Genomic DNA, 18489 nt, shown 5'->3' with positions numbered 1-18489 from the left:
ACTTTACTATTGAAATTTCTCTTTAATTACTTTGTGTGCCTTGCAAATAGCTTGTTAGTTCCAACACTTGAGAAGCTTCAAATGATGATATTCTTATGCAACATCTAGATTTAGGTAAATTCCCCTTGTATAGAACTTGAATGATTCTCATTAACAAATTATTTAGTTGTTGACACAATTTATTTCAACATTTTTTATTTGACAAAAAGAAAATTCTTTCACAAACATAAAACTTTCATGACCTTAATGTAATCAACAATTTGCTCAAGATACCATATTACATTTAAAGAAAAAAATGAAATGATATTCAATTACAATATTGTTGCTATATTATAACAATAAATGCTAGTTTAAAAGATGCCAAAATTTTAAGAGATAATACTAGCTCAAGACTCCTTAGAATTGGAGTTCAATCATAGGTATTGGGGAAAATTAAAAAGACCCATAAGGATCTTACAACCATATAGAGCTATAGAGGTGTATCCTATGAACCTCCAATAAGCTTCAACCAATTATATTATTGGAGTAATTCACACAATTTGATTGTTGTCGAGGTAATTATGTCACGTACCAATTGCGACCTTAACTTTCTCTAGCACACTACCACAAAAAAACACAAGCAACATTTAGAAAATTGGTAAGCTTGAATGAAAATCTCAATCACAATGTTTCTTTATCAATCAAAGAAAAACTATATTTGAAAATTGCAATTACCTTGATGGCATTTCCGAACAAAGCTTTCTAGCAGTGTTTAATAATATAGAAATGTCCATACTTTGTTGAGGATCAAAAGATTCAATCTCACCTACAAGCAAGCATTTGAAAATTTTGATATCGAAGTTATTACTTTGGACAATGAGGAAATTGAGCACAACTTATTAAAGTGTAGATAATGAGTAAAATGTGACAACAATATGTAACCATGCCTCAATTTTTAATTCAATGACAAAAATAGAAATATAATTAAAAAAGCCAGTATAATGGTGCTTACATATAATACTTGGGTCATTTGGTCTGCTAGTTATGACTCACAAATTCACATGACTAATGTTTTCAAAATATTTTGGAATTAAAGAGAAGTGTCCAAATATTTTGGAACTAAAGAGAAGCATTTCATTAATCAACTTCACTTTCAAGAAAGTTTCCATCACATAATTTCCTTTGTATTATTTCATATTTAAATTGGCTTATTTTCCTAGTATGGTTTGCTTACATATTTCATTGGTGAGAAATTGTTCCTCATGAAAGGTTACTAGGGCTAACCTGAAATTTAATTAGTAATTGAAACAATGCCTTTAGGAAAGTTTCCAATTAAGCAATCAGAATGTTGCATGGATAGATATTAAGATACAACCATTTTTTGAAACCCATTCCACAAAATGCAACATTCATAAGAAAAAATAACCCACACACATATCTATCTTGCGTGCATGTGTAGGTAGATAAATAACACTATTTTCTAAATTATTCAAAGACAGTTTTTTACTTTACATTCTAAAAATAATATGAAACACAATTATGAATATTCCATAGTGTTATATTTAAATATAATATCATTATCAAAATAAAATTCAAAATCTTTATTTTTTATTTATAAAACTACTTTAATTATATTCACAATTAAGAATTGAATAAAGCCATTCTTCATAAAATCTATATGTATTTAAAACCTGTTAAATGAAAATCATTTTCATCATTTGTTATTTATTTTATTAAAAAACTAATCGAGCTCATTTAAATTTAACCAAACTCAAAGTTTAAACCTAATATTGGAGAACATAGCTCTAATATTGAAAAAAACATCACGAACAATACATTTGATTCACATTTTAAAAACACTACAAACAACACGAAATTCTGAAATCAGTTTTCAACTTATGGCAAAATTAAGTCATCTGCAGCGTGAGGAATAATATTCATGTATTCAATTTTTAACAGTTCAACCTAACACAGACAGTACAATTAAATCTAAATAAACGTGAAAACATAAACTAATGGATGGTGTATACCTGTATCCTCTGCAGTAGTTGGAAATCCATTCCGGAGATACGTCCTTGCAGGGGCTTCTAACAGTTGACCTTGTACTCTCAGGAATTCATCCATCATGGAACCAACAAGACGATAAGAAAAGAGGCTTGCTTCATCACATACTTCTTGAATTTGTTGTGCAATAGTTGAAGTCAGAGAACAATTCTTGCTTAAACTATCCACCGAAGAAGAATTTTTTAGCTCCCCATCAGGAAAGTTGTCTTTTGTCTGTTCTTGCAGACAATGCTCTTGAACCTCTACAAATTCAGCCTCTGAAAAAGATTCACCAGCATAAGTTTCTTCTTTATCATCCAGTTCATGTGTATCATAACTGTTCTCAGAGAACCATGGCTCACATTCATCTTCAGAATTGTCCAAAGGAATTTCAGCAATTCTTTGCACTAAATCTGCATTTTCAGACCTTTCATAAATGATTTGTTGTAAGTGAGTACTAACATTCAATACACACTCTAACTCTGTATCTAATCTAAACTTTGTGTCAACCCTTAGCTCTGTATTGTGGCCAATTGGATCTCTCTCCTTTACAGTGTTCTTTGGGTCTCCCTCCTTTATGGTGTCCTTTGGCTCTCTCTCCATCGCATTGCCCTTTTGATCTCTCTCCTTTAAGGTGATCTTTGAATCTCCCTCCTTTAATGCATCCTTTGGATCTCTCTCCATCACATTGCCCTTTTGATCTCTCCCCTTCACGGTGTTCTTTGGATCTCCCTCCTTTATGGTGTCCTTTGGTTTTCTCTCCATCACATTGCCCGTTCGATCTCTCTCCTTCATGGCACCCTTTGATTCTCTCTCCTCTATAGCAGCGACATTTGTATCTCTCCCCTTTGCAGTGCCCTTTCGACCTCTCTCCTTAGCACCATTTGCTACTCCCAATTTATTAATCATATTGATGGTTCTCATAACTGGCTCTGGAACAATTTCATCATAACATTCAAAAAGCCATTCAAGCAGAAAAGTCTGAATGAGACACCTTAAACCATCAACTCTTATTGTTGGAACGAGATCATCATTAGAAGACAGGCAACCATAAATATCCTTTAGGTCAAGATAATTTAACTTCTGTAAATGTGAAATAGCCTTCAGAAAATCATTATGCAAAGCAATTACCTCTGGTAAAATAGGTCCAATATTTTTCACAATGCCACCATCTTCCCCACAAGTATGTCTGGCTGAAAGGCTTGCAACTAGAAGTGCTTTCTTCATGGGTTCAGGCAACGGATCAAAATCTCTGACCCCCTGAAGAAGCTTATCTGCCTTTCTCTTAATGTGTTGAACCAATTGTCCACGTCCACCAGACTTCCTAGCATTTAGTTTTATTGTAAGTGGCTTTTCACATATTATCTTGTTCATTGAATAAAGTGTGTGACGTGGAAAATTCTCTAGCTGAGCCAATGTACATTTAGCCACAGATAACGCAGATGAGGGCTTCTCTGGCACTACTGTAGCACAAGGTGGCAAAAAATTATCTGGATTTCTTAGTATGTCTTTCACATTCTGCAAACGCTCAAAAGCGTCCTGACTAGTCTGAGCAAACAGCTTGGGTAGTCCATCCTTAATTTTTTTAATTATATAATTCCGACGTTGATATGTTTTCCCGGTCACAACATTTGCTAAAGTCACAAGTGCTGGCCTCTGAAAATGATCAAGCAATAGAGGAAGGGAAGCAAAAAGTTCTTTTTCTGGAAGGCCCTTGATTTTTTCTGGTTCCAAAGCTAACCGTTTTACTGTGGACTGGTAGAAATTATTATCAAATTGGTAATTTTCCTTGAATGCATCAAAGCTTTCTTGGATTTTTGACTTCATAACAACTGCAGACTAATTCAATAAAGCAAGAAAATTAGTAAAACTACAAATGATTGCCAGACCAGCAACAATAGCCAAATGCCAATATAATGTTGTCAATCGATATTAACAAATTGAAATAACAAGGGCGATTTTGAAAAGCATTGAAGAATCACAAAATGCTCACATTGTCATCTCTTAAAAATGACTCCAAAATATACCTGCAAAATAATAGAATCCAAAAACTTAATTTAGCTATGTCAAGAGATAAGTGGAAGCTATTCTGTGACCATTCAAAAAACTTCAGTAACATGAATATTGATAGTAATAGAATGTCAGATGCTCATGATAATAGACATCACAAATTTCACATATGTTATAATACAATTAGAAGTCCCTACTTTTGACTTAAAGCATTTTATGGCTAAGGATAACCAGAGACAGTTTGATTTTACGTGAATCAATCAAGTCACTAAGGTAAAGAGTTCTAATGCCTCACCAGTTAGATTAGTAAATATGGTAAGATATAAGAGTGGAACAAGAACACTGCAACAAGCCTACTAATATACTTAAGGGCCTAAACTCACTCAATGATATTTTTCATTGTGAATGATTGCATGCTGTGTGTTAGCCCCCATTTTAAACTTGAGAAATTTTAAATTTTTTGCATCAAAATCATTACATTGAGTAATTCAAAGTTGGAGATTCTGTGAGAACCCTTAGATATCCTGGACAGAAGCAACCCTAATGCTACAGTAAATCGAAACCCTAGGAGCAGTCCTCTAGTTTGTTGAGATTCACTAAAACAATCAATTCTCAAAATGAGTGCAAGACAACACAAATCCTTTAATCATGGTGTTCATAGTAGCTATTTCAGGCAGCATGCTCAGTTATCAATCTGATCCAATTCACAGATTATGAGATTTTAAAGCTTTTCTTTTTCCCAATCTAATCCCAACAATCATTAAAATCACAATTTCATTGGCTCAAAATGTATTCATTTTTCTGGGTGCTTCTCATATATGCATTCTGGCCATCCCCATAAAATGTCACAGCAAAAGGATGAATGTTTGAAAGCTATGCCTTTTTCTCCTGCAGGCTATGAGCTCTTTGGGCTTTAGTTGCAGTGCTATACCAGGAAAACTTATGCAAGGATTGCTATTTATAATTTGGGAGGTTTCTTTAAAAAATTCCTAAAAATTGATGATTACAAATGAAGACATCTAAACACTAATGTCAAGGTTCGTGAGCAAAGAGTTCTCAAAATTGTTCTGAAATCTAATGGATAAGTTATATTTTAAGAGACTTCACTTTATTGATAAGTGGCTTGATTGGCTATGATAGCATCATCGATATCAGTTGGACTTTTAATTTCTTTTTGGTATGTTGAAAGAAATAGAGAGTGATAAGAGACTTCACTTTATTGATAAGTGGCTTGATTGGCTATAATAGCATCATCGATATCAGTTGGACTTTTAATTTCTTTTTGGTATGTTGAAAGAAATAGAGAGTGATGACACGGCTAAGCAACCTTATTGGCATGTACAAGAAGTTAGACTACACATCCACAAAGACACTGATGAAATATGCAGGAGTCAGTTCACACTAAGACAAGAAATCAAAGTTATTGGATCAGGTAGTTAATGGTTCTTAGAAGTAAAAGGAGCTACCATGAATTTGTGAATGGACTTCACAATGTGGATAAAGAAACATTGCTGAGTACAATGCATTGGTTTTTTGCCTTAGTTTCCAAAGCAGTCTAGTTTCTGATAAAGGTCAGGATTGACCCCTTTATGCCAATGGCTATGCAACAAAAATTGGATCAGCCTTTTGGATAAGATTAGAGTGTTGAAATCACTGAAGAAGTTATGAAAATGCCTTAAAATGTCAATGGAAACATATTGAATCGGTAACTTACTTTAGTTTCCAAAGCATTGTAAAACACTAAAAGCTGAAAGCTAAGTTGAATGGATGAGATAGCTATCATAACCACCACATTTCTTTCTTTAAGAGCCCCCTTTGTTTCTTAACCAGAATAAATGAATGCACAAAATGTGGAAGGTCTCAACGATACAACAACAATTGGTAAGTCAGTATGTTTGGTGAACAGATCGACCATATCCAAGGAGGAAGTTAGTTATTATAACTGACTTATATTTGTTATTAAGTTTGGTCTGATAAGTTAGTTATTATAACTAACTTATATTTTTTATTAAGTTTGGTGTGATGGTGCCACAGAAAAAGACACCATCCTACAAGGCTCTATGATTGCAGTTTATGTGCAGAAAGGATTTCTTAAAAATGCATTTGAAACATACAAGCAAATTCAGCTGTTGGCAAATAAAGTTTCGCAGCCTTTGTCAGTCTACTGACTATCACTGGAGAACAACTCATTTGAAACAACTGTCACTGCTTCACCAATAACCTTTCTATTATGTCACTGCTTCACCGATCATACTGACTAGTTGCAGTCATAACTGTATTAGCTTAACTATCTTGTTTACATCATCCTGAGATCACTCCACTTTATTAGTTGCAGATTTGACAAACCAATCCAATCACCTATCACTTGTCACCAACTTGTTCTACCAGTTGCACTATCAATTCACCAATCATCCCTTCCTTCACTTCAACAGTAGCGGTCATAACATGGACTTTCAAACTGACGAGTTGTGTAACAGTCATAAAGAATAAATGAGTTCTCCAGTGATAGTAGATTGATGATTGGTGTTAAGGAGGTGATGAATTTAGCCAAGTCAGTTATAATATGGGGATGTGGATGCACAACTAGAGGTGATGGCTGGCATCACATTGTCCAATCAAGTGTTCAATCAAAATCTATTTGACCTCTGGCACAAAATTCTATGAATTCCAAGGTGTGGTCTTGTAAATGTGATTTGTGATTTAAGATTTGTCTAATGGCGGTTGGATCTGATTGGGATATTTGAAATACACAAAGATTTTACATTTTAGGGCTTTATTGAGGCAGTAAACTTGAAAGTCCAATATTACTGGTGGAAGAAAAACAGTTTGTTATTATTGATCGTGGTCAAGCACATGCAGTGAAGGGTGAAAGGTGGGATCAAGCTAGGGTAGAGTTGAGTATGTTGTAAAGTGTGTTTGAGCTTCAGTGGATCTCATCAAGCACAGGTAGTGCTATTCCACATATCATTTTTTCTGTTGTTCCCTAATAGTTATAATAGTCAAGATCCCTTAATTGGGTGGATCCTAATAGGTCCTTGCTTGTAAATCCTTTAACAGGGTGGCACTTTAATTAGTGTTTAAAGTCCTTTAACTAGGCTACTCCTAACCGGGCTAGAGGTAAATCTCATAACAGGGTGGCACCTAAGAGTGTCTTTGTAACTCCTCACAGGGTTAAGCTCCTGACAAGGCATACTTCAAAAGAGTGCATAATTTGTGGGTACTTATCCCCACTGTGGTTTTCACCCAAGCTGTTTTTCTGCGATACCAACATCCATGTGTCAATCTTGTGGATGTTCTTATGTGTTCAATGTTTTTATGTGTTGCTATTAAGTTGTTCTTGACATAAAGGTTTAAAGGTTAAAAAGTTGATTATTTTTTCTTCCGCTATCACTCCTATTTCCTGGCTAGGTATCTGAATATATTGTACCTTATTATTGATTCTTTCATCTTTGGTATTCTCTATATGATGCTGTATTTCTTTTTCTATTTCTGCATCTTCCTCAATTGTGAAGGTTAATTGATCCTTCTCTTGTTCTTCTGCTGTAGTACTAATATGTGGTAAGCATGTGTCATCCTCCATGCTATCTCCTTCTACATCCTCATTTGGAATACATATCATACTAGCTAATTTTTGTTTAGCTATATTAGTCAAAGATAGAACCTGTTGGGGTTCTTACAACAAACCTTCTTTATCTGCTTGAAGGTCGCTTGTGAACCCAGCAAAAGAAAACGATGGGCAATATTGTTATGGCATCAACTATTGAACAACCCTCCTACTTCGGGCACCACTCATAAAGCATAAATTCTTTATAGAACAATCACTGCTCTTCAATGGCATTTCAGCATTACAAATATCCAATGCATACCCATTGCCCTTATATGCCTTACCTTCAAATGCTGCCCTCAAAACAACAAAAATCTAATGCTTGCATACAAATTTACATCCACATTCTTTTATATGTCTACTAACTATTGTGAGGTTTTCACACCGTTGCCCATTGCAAATGGGGACCCCCTCTTTTGTTCTAAGTTTAGATGGTAAAGCAATTTTGGCAATGATTTAAAACTTTTGCAAGCCTTCCTAAAGTCTAAAAAAAGATAAAATTGGAAAACTTTGACTAAATGTCAAAAATGGGAAAAAAAGACCAAGTCTGAAAAAACTTGAAATTTGGCAGAATTTGGCTAAAGAGGGGAAAGGGTGGTAAAATTTGGTCAACTGTAAAAAATTTTGAAATTAAAATTAAAATTGAGCCAAAAATACATGTACTTACCTAAGTGCGTGGTGATTTCCAATTCACTTTACATGTACTTGCCTAAGTCCATGTCAATTTCCACTTAATTTGTATGCTTGTTGGTTGTACTTTGCCTAAGTCACCCTTGATTTCCACTACATGTTGGTTGGACATTGCCTAAGTTGCGAGTGGATTTCACTTAATGCATAGATTTTTTTGCCTAAGTGGGTAGTGGTTTCAACTTATTGGTTAATGGTTTTACCTAACTTTCTAGTGGCTTCCACCTTTGATGGTTTCGCTTAAGTGTATAGTAGTTTCCACTTCTGGGATTTTGATCTTTGCCTAAGTCAGTAATTGTTTCCAATTGATGTTTGATGGTTTTGCCTAGGATAGTAATGGTTTCCACTCCAAGCAAGATTAATAAGGAGTCTCATTCACAAAACCACCCTACCTCTCCTAAAGTTTAATGAAATAAAATTTATTGGGAGATTGTGAAACATGCTTGAATTTCAAAAATATGAATAACACCGAAAAATAAAATAAATGGTTTTAAATTGAAGTGAGATTAAAATTTACCTTGACTTTGCAAAATGGTGGTTTTTAAATTTGGAGGAGACCAAATTTACCTCAATTTTGCAAAATATGGATTGATTTTACAAGTAAATTTATTATAAATAGTAATTAATTAATGGAAAATAAATTATAAATAGTAATTAATTAAATATCTTTCAATAATATCTATCAACAAAAAAAATTCCAATCAAATTTGCATTACCCCATTAAATTATTTTTATTGGAAATTAAAATGGTAAGTCAGTGATGACTTTTTAAGTCTTATTGCAATTATCATTTAAAATCTACAATTATTTACAAGTGGTGCTCTCCCTTCAAGGTTAAGATGATGAGGTGGCATAATGGCCTTTTTCCTAATCAGTTCTTGGCTGCACTTATATTTTCTCATGGGTCTACTAGGTGGCGACTGCTTCTACAAGTGCTCCCTTCTCATTAGCCTATTTTGTGATGCATCTTATCAAGTGGTTATGCCTAATCTATTTTCTTATCAGCCCATTAAGGCAATGCAATTTTCTGATTGGTCCACATGGTGGTGCTTAATTGTTATTGGGTGGGTATTTAATATTTGTAGTTATGGTTATGGAAACCCTAATTAGGGCTTATGTGGATTAGTCTTGGCCCTTGCTTTCAAATCAATCTTGGTTGTTCATTGTAATTGGGGCTCCTATATAAACCCCACCCCTCTCATTTGCAAAGGAGGACTTGTTGGAGAATTGTTGCTAATAAAATGTCAAATTTGCTCTACTTTTCGTTGTTGTGTCTTGCATGGTGAAGTATTGTGATCAAGTTCGCATTATTGCATGGTGATCCATATCTCCTCACTAAGCATAGGATTTCATTTCATGTTGGTTAGAAGTAGTTTAGTTGGATGACAAAATTGTAGATGTTTACTTGCTTAACTCGAATATAAACTGGGCCACTAGTCTCTTGCTGATGGTAGGAATGCCTTGTGTTGTTAGCTAGTGAAACTACATAACTTCAATTGATATCCAACCTTTAGTTTGCATCCATTTGGTGGTACCGAGGAGGAAATATTGATGTGAAAACCATTTGTGTATGCCTTGGATGCTTGCACTTTGTGGGTGGCATCGTTGATTAAGCTACATTTAGTAGAATCCAAGTCATCAATGATTCCTTTTATTCCTAGTTAGAGATAGAATTAGCAGTAAGTTGAAGTTGAAGTTGAAATGGAAGTCGGAAAATTAAAATACATTCTCGTTGTATATTGTGAAGCTAAACCTCAAGAAGTACAAGGGTTGATATCTATTGAATAAATAGCGTAAGTCCCTTTGAGATAACCGACAAATCACATTATTTCACTGAGAAAGTATCCACAATAGTAGGAACCTTGAAATCATCTCATGATCTTACTTTGCAAGCTTAGCACGAGAGATGACCTTATATCAAGAGAGGATTGACTAGTTGATGTTTCATCTTGAAACACTGAACATTTGATTCTGCATGTTGTAGTGGAATAGAACTCACATCAACAATAACAAACAGGGGATGGCCTCTACAAAAAAATCACTCACTTTTAAGCATTCCATTCCAACTTAAAATCTCCAACTCAAAATCTAGACCCTTCTATATTCAATACAAACATTGTGATTCAAACTATTCTCATAGAAATTATGAAGTCCTACAAAGGAATCATATTGTGTTGGGAATTAGTGTTCAATAGGTTAGGAACATTAGGTTGCATAAAATAATTTGGTATTATAATATTAAATAAATAATAGACAACTTATTATTAATAGTGACGAGGTTTATTTATAAGGTTATTTTATTAGAAGTTGTATGTTCAATTGTTAAAACAACTAAAAGCATTTGGGAACGTTGTCTCATAAAAAATAGGATTGAAGAATCCAATAAATATGTATTGAATGAAAATCATAGTAGAGAAGCGCATATTGTTTAGGTTTGAATTATTTCTAGCTTCTTTGTCCATATTTCTTAAATGGTATTAGAGCAAAGAAAATTCTGTGCCTACTATTTTGTGAGTTGGAGATGCCTGCAATAAATGTATGCTTATCTGAATTGTTATTTTGTATATGCAGTTATTGAGATGTGAGGTCATCATGCTTTAGTGTGGCATCAAGAAGTTAATTCTACTATTGGCCTCATTCATAATCCTTCTTCGCTGACTGATATATTCTTCGTTTTTCCAGACTGAAAAGTCTAATATAATGAAATAAGAATTCATAAGTGAAGGCACCATTTATCTCTGTTCGCTCTGCCTGTATTATCTCTCTACGAGGCAAAGTCCAGGTTGTATGTCGCATAGGCCTTGGTGCAAATCGGGTGGTGATTTACATTGACTACTCGGTGCTTTGATGTTTTGGTTCGAGCCTGTTTGCATATCACTCTTTTTGCTGGAAAGTGGCTTACAGGAGTTCTCAAGTGTGTGGCATTTGGGTATGCTTATAAAGAAATCATGTAGATTCGCATTGCATTAGCTTATAGACTTTGGAGGTAGGCTTGTTCTGTACTGATTTGTATTGTTGGGCGGCAGATTTTTCTACTTGGGATTGATTAAAGCATAAATTGTGGATCCATCTGTAGTGGTTATTTGTGTTTTGGCATCAAATTTCTTTGTTAGTTTCCATTTGCATTAAGTTTCCCATTCTAGAGTTTGATATTCACCTCTTACATGTTCTTAAGATATTCACCTCTTAAATGTTCTTAAGCCCAATCCAAGCAAATCTAAGGATGTAAAACCAATATATATGTGCAGAATCTAACCTATTCTATTTGTGATCTCAGATCAAGCATGTTTTTTGAGTAGCATGCTTTGGTCACTTTGGCAATGATTTGCAGTTTTGTTGAATTCACTAATTCTCTTGGCATGATCTACGTTTCAGATCAGGATTCTATTTTTGGGAGAGCAAAGATCCGTTTTGCATTGTAACTTGTGGTTGACATCATCCACCTAACTTAGACATTCTCTAGTGGGTTCATAGTCAAGTCCATAGTTTGGAGGGCAAGTTGAAAACTTAATCCCAGTTATTACAAGACAAAGCTAATGTCACTACACATATATTTGTGTATTATTCCATTCATAGATCAAGCAGTACAAACGAGTGCAGGCACTTCTTGAACCTGTGCTTTTGTTTTGTGGAAATGGAACATATTGGAAAGGAACTTAGGATCTAGTTGACAAGCCCACACCCTCGCATTTTGTTAGTTGCCTTCTACTTGTCTAGTATTATCATTCTTATAGGAATGTCAGAAAAAATTGTGCAAAAGTATCAAAAATATAAAATAAAAATTATCCTCAGTTATAAGTGGATGCATTATTGCTTGTATGTGACATCCAACTTGAGGTGAGGATTTAATAAATTGAGCTTCAAAGTCAATTTCGCTAAATAGAAAATAATTGAAGATTGGAGGCACAAGAGGCTAGAGGAAATACGATGACCTCTTGTCAATCACCAACAATGGGGCCGCTTATTAGCTTCGGTAGCATTCCATGTTCTATTTTTTCATAATAAATAAAGGAAATTCCACATTCTAGGGTGGAATACTAACAAATTTTCCATTCCCATTTGCCAAGATTGGTTTCCAAATGGCAACGACATCTATCTCATATTATTTGTGATCGAAGTGGTATCGATCTATGATAGTGGCTAGATTTGCAACAATGAGAACTTGGTTCTCTTTCTTTGTATATTATGGTTGGATGTGTTTGTCCTCGTTCACAATCTGTGGTGTAGGTGGATGGTGTGTTTGTCCCCATTCACAAGATGGTGAATTGATCGGAACTGTTTGTTCCCAATCATAATCGTTGTGAGCAGAAGTGTGTCCCTATTCATATCCTTGTTTTTTAATAGATGGGTTTGTCCCTATCCAAATTTGATGTAAAACCTTGGATAGATACGTTAGCCCCTATTTGTGGTATCATGAGTATTTGTGTAAATCCATACTCTTAGCTTATAGTGTTTGATGAGCTACTACATGTGATTATAAATATTGTGATGTACAATCTCCTCATGTTCACACTATGGGGGGGATTAGTGTTCACATAGGTTAGGAATATTAGGTTGCATTATATAATTTGGTGTTATAAGATTAGGTTTTTAATAAATAACTTAATATCTTTTACAGTCATAAGGTTTGTTTAAAATGTTATTTTATTAGAAGTTGTACATTGAGTTTTTAAAACAACTCAACATATTTAGAAATGGTGTTTCCTAAAAAATAGGATTGAAGAATGCTATAAATAGGTATTGAATGAAAATCATATTAGAGAAGCATGTATTGTTTAGGTTTGAACTATTTCTGACTTCTATGTCCATTTTTCTTATATATTGTTGATAAAGGTCGAACAACACAATGGACAGTAAGCAGTTGACACCAAATGTAACTAATTCCAAAGGTAAAGACCTGGGATGTACTTTTTTCCAGACTAATAATTTTGAACACATAGCATACATTACTCTTGTTCTCACACAAGTATGCAAGTCTTAGTATGCAACCAAAACATCCATTCATCTACTTCACTAGCCATCACAAGATCCTTTGCAAATTCAAAGCCCTTCCCTCATTTCACCATGTTGTTCAATACCAGATGAAGCAGAAACGATAACAACCTGATATTGTTATTTAGCATAGTAGAGAGTGTTTAATACAATGCATATGATAGTTAATAATCGACTATTCCCATAGCAACTTCATATATGGTTATCAACCAACCAACCAAAGTAATAACTATCACAATAGCTACGCCAATGGATTTAAGCTGGGGAAAGTACCAAATTTTACCCAAATCACAATTCTTGTCAAATAATTAGGTTTAAGAAATACTTTTCATGTTGACTGAAGCCTTGCAACATATTTAAAGTTTATTATTTATAATCATATTTCATAACTTGACTTCTTCAACAATAAAGACATAATTTTGTTAAAATTAACATTTATGATGACCCAACCATAGAAATGCTATGTTAGGGTCATTTGATGAGGCAACTCAATAACCTCCTGCCCTACGCCCAAGAGTGGATACACCATCCTCCTTGGCTTCATGTAGCATGTACCAGTGTAAAGAGCACACGATTATACTGAGAAGGGTGGTGGGGGGGTGAATCAATATAATGACGAATTTGCCAATTTAAAACTTTTATCCAAACAATTAACTTCAAATGCTGAAATGAACAATCATGCACATGAAAACAATAACACAAGATCTATGTGGAAACCCAGTGTGGGAGAAAACCATGGCAAATAAATGCTTTCTTATAGAAACTGTTGTTTTACAAATTGGTTTGTAGGCTCCGACCTGCTAGAGGCTACGACCTCTATCTTTATGAGCACCAACTCACTGGAAGCTGCAATCTCCCACACTTTACAGGCTCCGACCTACTCGAAGTGCCAACCCCCATAGCTTGTCTTCGTGAGCAGCAACCCATTGCACACAAACTGCTCTTCCACCTTATTAACGTTGCTTACTCAACTAGTGATGGATACTTTAATCACAGAAGTTTCCCTTCTTCAATCTGATATTTATGAATTCTTCAACTTCAACACACAACCTTATATTTTCTTCAATATATAAATGATCTTTCTTAATATATTTTTGTATATAAACAAATGTATATCTGTTATAATATCTTTATTTTCACTTCCTTCAATATAAGTCGTAGACTAATATTTTACTCCTTACTTTTTTCATATAAAAAAGATCTGCATTTATTTTTGTGATCTGCACTTTTCTATAATTCTTTACTCTTGAATAATTCTTATTTATCTCTGCTCCACCAATCTGCTCTCCATCCTATCTCATTTTACACTTCAAATTTGCAACAAGAAGCTAGTTTGCAACGGGTGCAATGGCTCTATGGGGAAGCCAAGGAGGACATAACCCATAACAACACTCGAAGTTTGTGAGCCGGGTCTTTTGATCCTTCGACCTTTGAATTGTGTTTCACTCTTTTATCAAGTAGGGCTCCTAGGTATACACATTTTTTTGGGTAGAGCCCTTTGGACAATGGTCTTTAGAGACCATCGAATGTGGGCCACATTTTTGTTAAATTTCAGATTGGTTTGTCTTTTGGGGCTTTTAACTTAGCAAAACTCTGAAAGGCCGAGACTGATCCAATGTATGTATCTAGTGTATGTGCAGTAATTGGTAGCATATGGTGTCAATATTTCAAGTTGAAACTATTTCTCTGCAAAAATTTATTTTCTAATATTAATGAAATAGATTTATTCACCAATCAAAAAGAAAAGAACTTGGAATTCTAGATTGTTATAAATCTATTAAAAGTTAAAAATCATGGAGATGGATGTCTGCCATCAGTCCTTGCTCCAAATTCATTGCTCATGATGTGCAAAACTTACATACCCTCAAATTATAGAAGGCCAGGCAGCCCCAAGCCATTTCAATTTCTGGTATAGGAACTTTAGTATCATACATGTAGTTGTGCATAGAGGCTTTACATAAATAAAGGCATAATCATTTAAAGCATTTGGTAGAATATGGGGATTGCCGACATAAAATGAAAAAAGCTAACATGGGTTTTTACATGACTTCAAACTGGGCCATTTGAACAGTATGATTATTAATATTCTACCAGTGATCATTTCATTAAGAATAAAAACACTCAAATTTGATGCTTTATTGACAACTTACTAATTTGCAAAGAGCATAATATTTAAAATGTGACAGAAGTTAATGTACATCCAAAAAAGATTATGAAAATAATCTTACTGGTCCCCCAAGAACCCACTTTTAGATGGGTCCTCAATGCTACTTTGGGAAAAATCAAGATCTTCTGGCCATCTCCTTGTCAACCACCTGATGAAATAGCATATGTTCAGGCAAAATGACCAACTAAAACTCATTTATCTTAAATGAAAAATAGAGTTAGATGTGCATTGCGTAAAGATCTGAAAGTAGTAAAAAGGTGCAAATGTCTTGGGATTCAAAAAAAAGAAAAAAGCAAAATTAAGCCTATTTTGTAATCAAAGCATGTGTACTCAGAATAAGTCAATTAGTCAGAGGAGAAAATGTACAATAATGTAGACACCATCTGTAATCAGCCCTTCTACACAAGTTTTCAAAGAACCAATAGACGTTGAGAAAATTATAAAATGCTCATCTCTGAAGAGCTTTTATTGCCAACACAGAAAAGTTGAAAACCTATGCCAAGCTTGTTTCTTTATATAATGTCATTGTAGAAAGAGACAAATTCCAATATATAGAGCATATGTTGTTTAAAGGTAGCATGAGTAACAAATAGATGGATTACAATAAATGGAATATCATGGTATCCCACTTGATAGAATTTGGGAATTCTGCATCTCCATTGTTGTTTAGTTGGCCTAGGTAAACTAGGTCATAGCATTGTGTTTTTATGACACTTATCAAGGCAACTTGATAGCAAGTGACAGTTTTTATTGACACATTAAAAGTTGTGTTTTGGACATCTCATGACATGATTGGAGAAAATAAACAATAGGTTATCTGTATAAGATCATCCAACATTACAACAGGGAAACTCAAAAATAAGAAAAAATATCATCCAATTTGACAACAAACACTTCCACCAAAGCATAAATGTAGCAGCCTATTACTTGAACCCCTAAAATGTATTTTTTTTCTATTCCTTTAAGGCCAATAAGAAGATTCTAGATGACCTTAATACAATCATTAAAAACCAATAAAAGTATAAGGCCCAAAAAATCCAATTGAGAAATTTTTTGACTAGTTGCTTGAGTGTGCAATTACAAGTTCGCTTCTTTACCTCTATGCAATTAAAAAGAAGTGACCTAGAAAATGGAAAAGAAAAACTGGACCATTCAAATTTTCAATCATCATCCTATGGAAACTAGACTTTTGTCATAAGTGCAATTCTTGTTTACTTATGAATTTATAAGTTTCCTTTTTGCAGATTTTGTGGGATGAGGAAAATGGTGTAAAATAGTCCACCTTAAAGCCTAACCATTTGCATTTTTGTGCTTAAATTGTGATACTTATAGATGTGCGCACAACTGGATAATGTCTGAGGCTATTCACATGAAGTGCAACAAATTGACGCAAAAGTAACCCAAAGACCTCGTTTCATGCTTGTTCAATCATCTTCTGACAAATTGATGTGTGTTATTAGATCACATATACCTATCCATTCATCGAGTTCATTGCATTTTTCTTTCTAACAGTAGTCTACATCTTAATCTTAAGAATTAATGTCATTTAATTACATGGAGTTTTTCCCAATTCCTTAATTCAAGTCAATATTTTTTTACAACTAATTTTTTGTTAGGTTTAATAAATGTGGTGCACTGTCTCTTTTTTATCTCAAATGGTGCGCTATCTCATTTTTTCCAAGTGGTACACTGTCTCTTGCTTTATCATTTTTACAATGTTTATGTTTTTTTTTCAATACATCAAAATCAGAATTTTCTGCGCTGGCTGACACAGTTAACAATGGCACTGACATAGATGTATGACAGAAAATTCTTTTCTTTGAGAGTGAAGGTATTGTTTGTACTGTATATAGATTATTAACCTTAACACACAGTGAGTTACAACAGACATTGTTGGTGTAAATAAGGAATTTTATGTTGCTATTTGGCACCCAGTACACTTCACTTAAGCCTACTTAGGGAATTACATAGGAGAAGTTGGAGCATTTCTACTTTATGTGGCCTTAACATGTTACTATTTTATCATATCCACTTACAGTGGATGGACATTTCCATTTTGGAAGATGATTCACCTTTTGTGGACATGTGACTCCACCTTAGGTGGGCGATCCACCTTTTATGGTGATATCACATTATCACTTATCCACCTTGTGTAGGCCATAGTTTTTCATGTTGGTTACCATCTAATGAGACAACAACACTTGTCATTCTCTCATTCTCACCTTGGCTATATAACCAAAGGTTCCTATGTATAATCATTTCACTTGATACAACCCAATTGATCCATTGTATTGCAATTTTGGAGCACTTTGGGCCAAATCGGTCCCTGCCATCCTGCTCATAAGGCCCAAAATCCTCAGAATTGACTTTCAAATCCTCCAAATCAAAGCAGTTGAACCAAGACATCAGCAAATAATTCATCCAAATCACCATAAAGACATCGTTATCACAGGCGGTACAATATTTTAATTTTCACAAAAATATATTTTGTCTTTTCTTTAAAGTTTTATTAAACAGCTTAACAATAATATGTATTGGAAAGCTTGTTTTGTAAAGTGCTATTTGCCAAAAACTGTTAATTATCAGATTTATCTAAGGTAGGATTTATGTTCTTTTGAATATAGCTGTATATTGTTTTATTTAAATAATATATCTCTGTGACTGTTATACTGTTTGAGCAGAGTATATGATCACAAAATAATGACAGTAGCATTTTATTACCTCTGTATATGACACCGTAGAAGACTTCAGTATTGCATGTTTTATGTTCGATGTCTTATGCAAATAGACCTCCTGTTATAAATATGGTGGCCGGAGTTTAAAATTTCAACCGGGTGTGACCTAGCATGGAGTCACAACCCTTTGGTGTCGTGACTTTCATGCTGGAGTCGCACTTGTCTTTGGCATAGCTTAAGACACCCCGTCATTTGATTAAAACAGTTGCCCAATAATGAAGACTGTTCATTACAAATGCTCCAATATATATTATAATTTGCAATAATTTATT

At 34.2% G+C, this 18489-nt stretch overlaps 1 protein-coding gene across 4 annotated transcripts in view; it reads right to left on the bottom strand.

The window, feature by feature from the left end:
* Positions 1-259: 259 nt before the first annotated feature.
* Positions 260-18489, bottom strand: part of LOC149543370 (DNA double-strand break repair protein) — a 71379-nt gene continuing 53149 nt past the window's right edge. For 2 of the 4 annotated variants that reach the window (XM_089798170.1, XM_089798171.1), the window contains exons 3-7: positions 15544-15630; positions 4016-4049; positions 2010-3861; positions 715-805; positions 260-600 (exon numbers count right to left, since the gene is read on the bottom strand). In XM_089798170.1, coding sequence (XP_089654296.1) covers positions 564-600; positions 715-805; positions 2010-3861; positions 4016-4049; positions 15544-15630 — 2101 coding nt within the window. In that variant the 3' untranslated portion in view covers positions 260-563. The remainder of the gene's footprint in view (positions 601-714; positions 806-2009; positions 3862-4015; positions 4050-15543; positions 15631-18489) is intronic. The other 2 variants (XM_089798172.1, XM_089798173.1) reach the window with 1 other exon arrangement.

This window comes from Cupressus sempervirens, chromosome 8 (genome assembly GCF_028749045.1).
Source record: "Cupressus sempervirens isolate cs-2001-9-10 chromosome 8, ASM2874904v1, whole genome shotgun sequence".
NCBI classification, from domain to species: domain Eukaryota; kingdom Viridiplantae; phylum Streptophyta; class Pinopsida; order Cupressales; family Cupressaceae; genus Cupressus; species Cupressus sempervirens.
The sequence above is the reverse complement of the archived record's forward strand: the minus strand, read 5'-3'. Positions and strand labels throughout refer to the sequence as shown.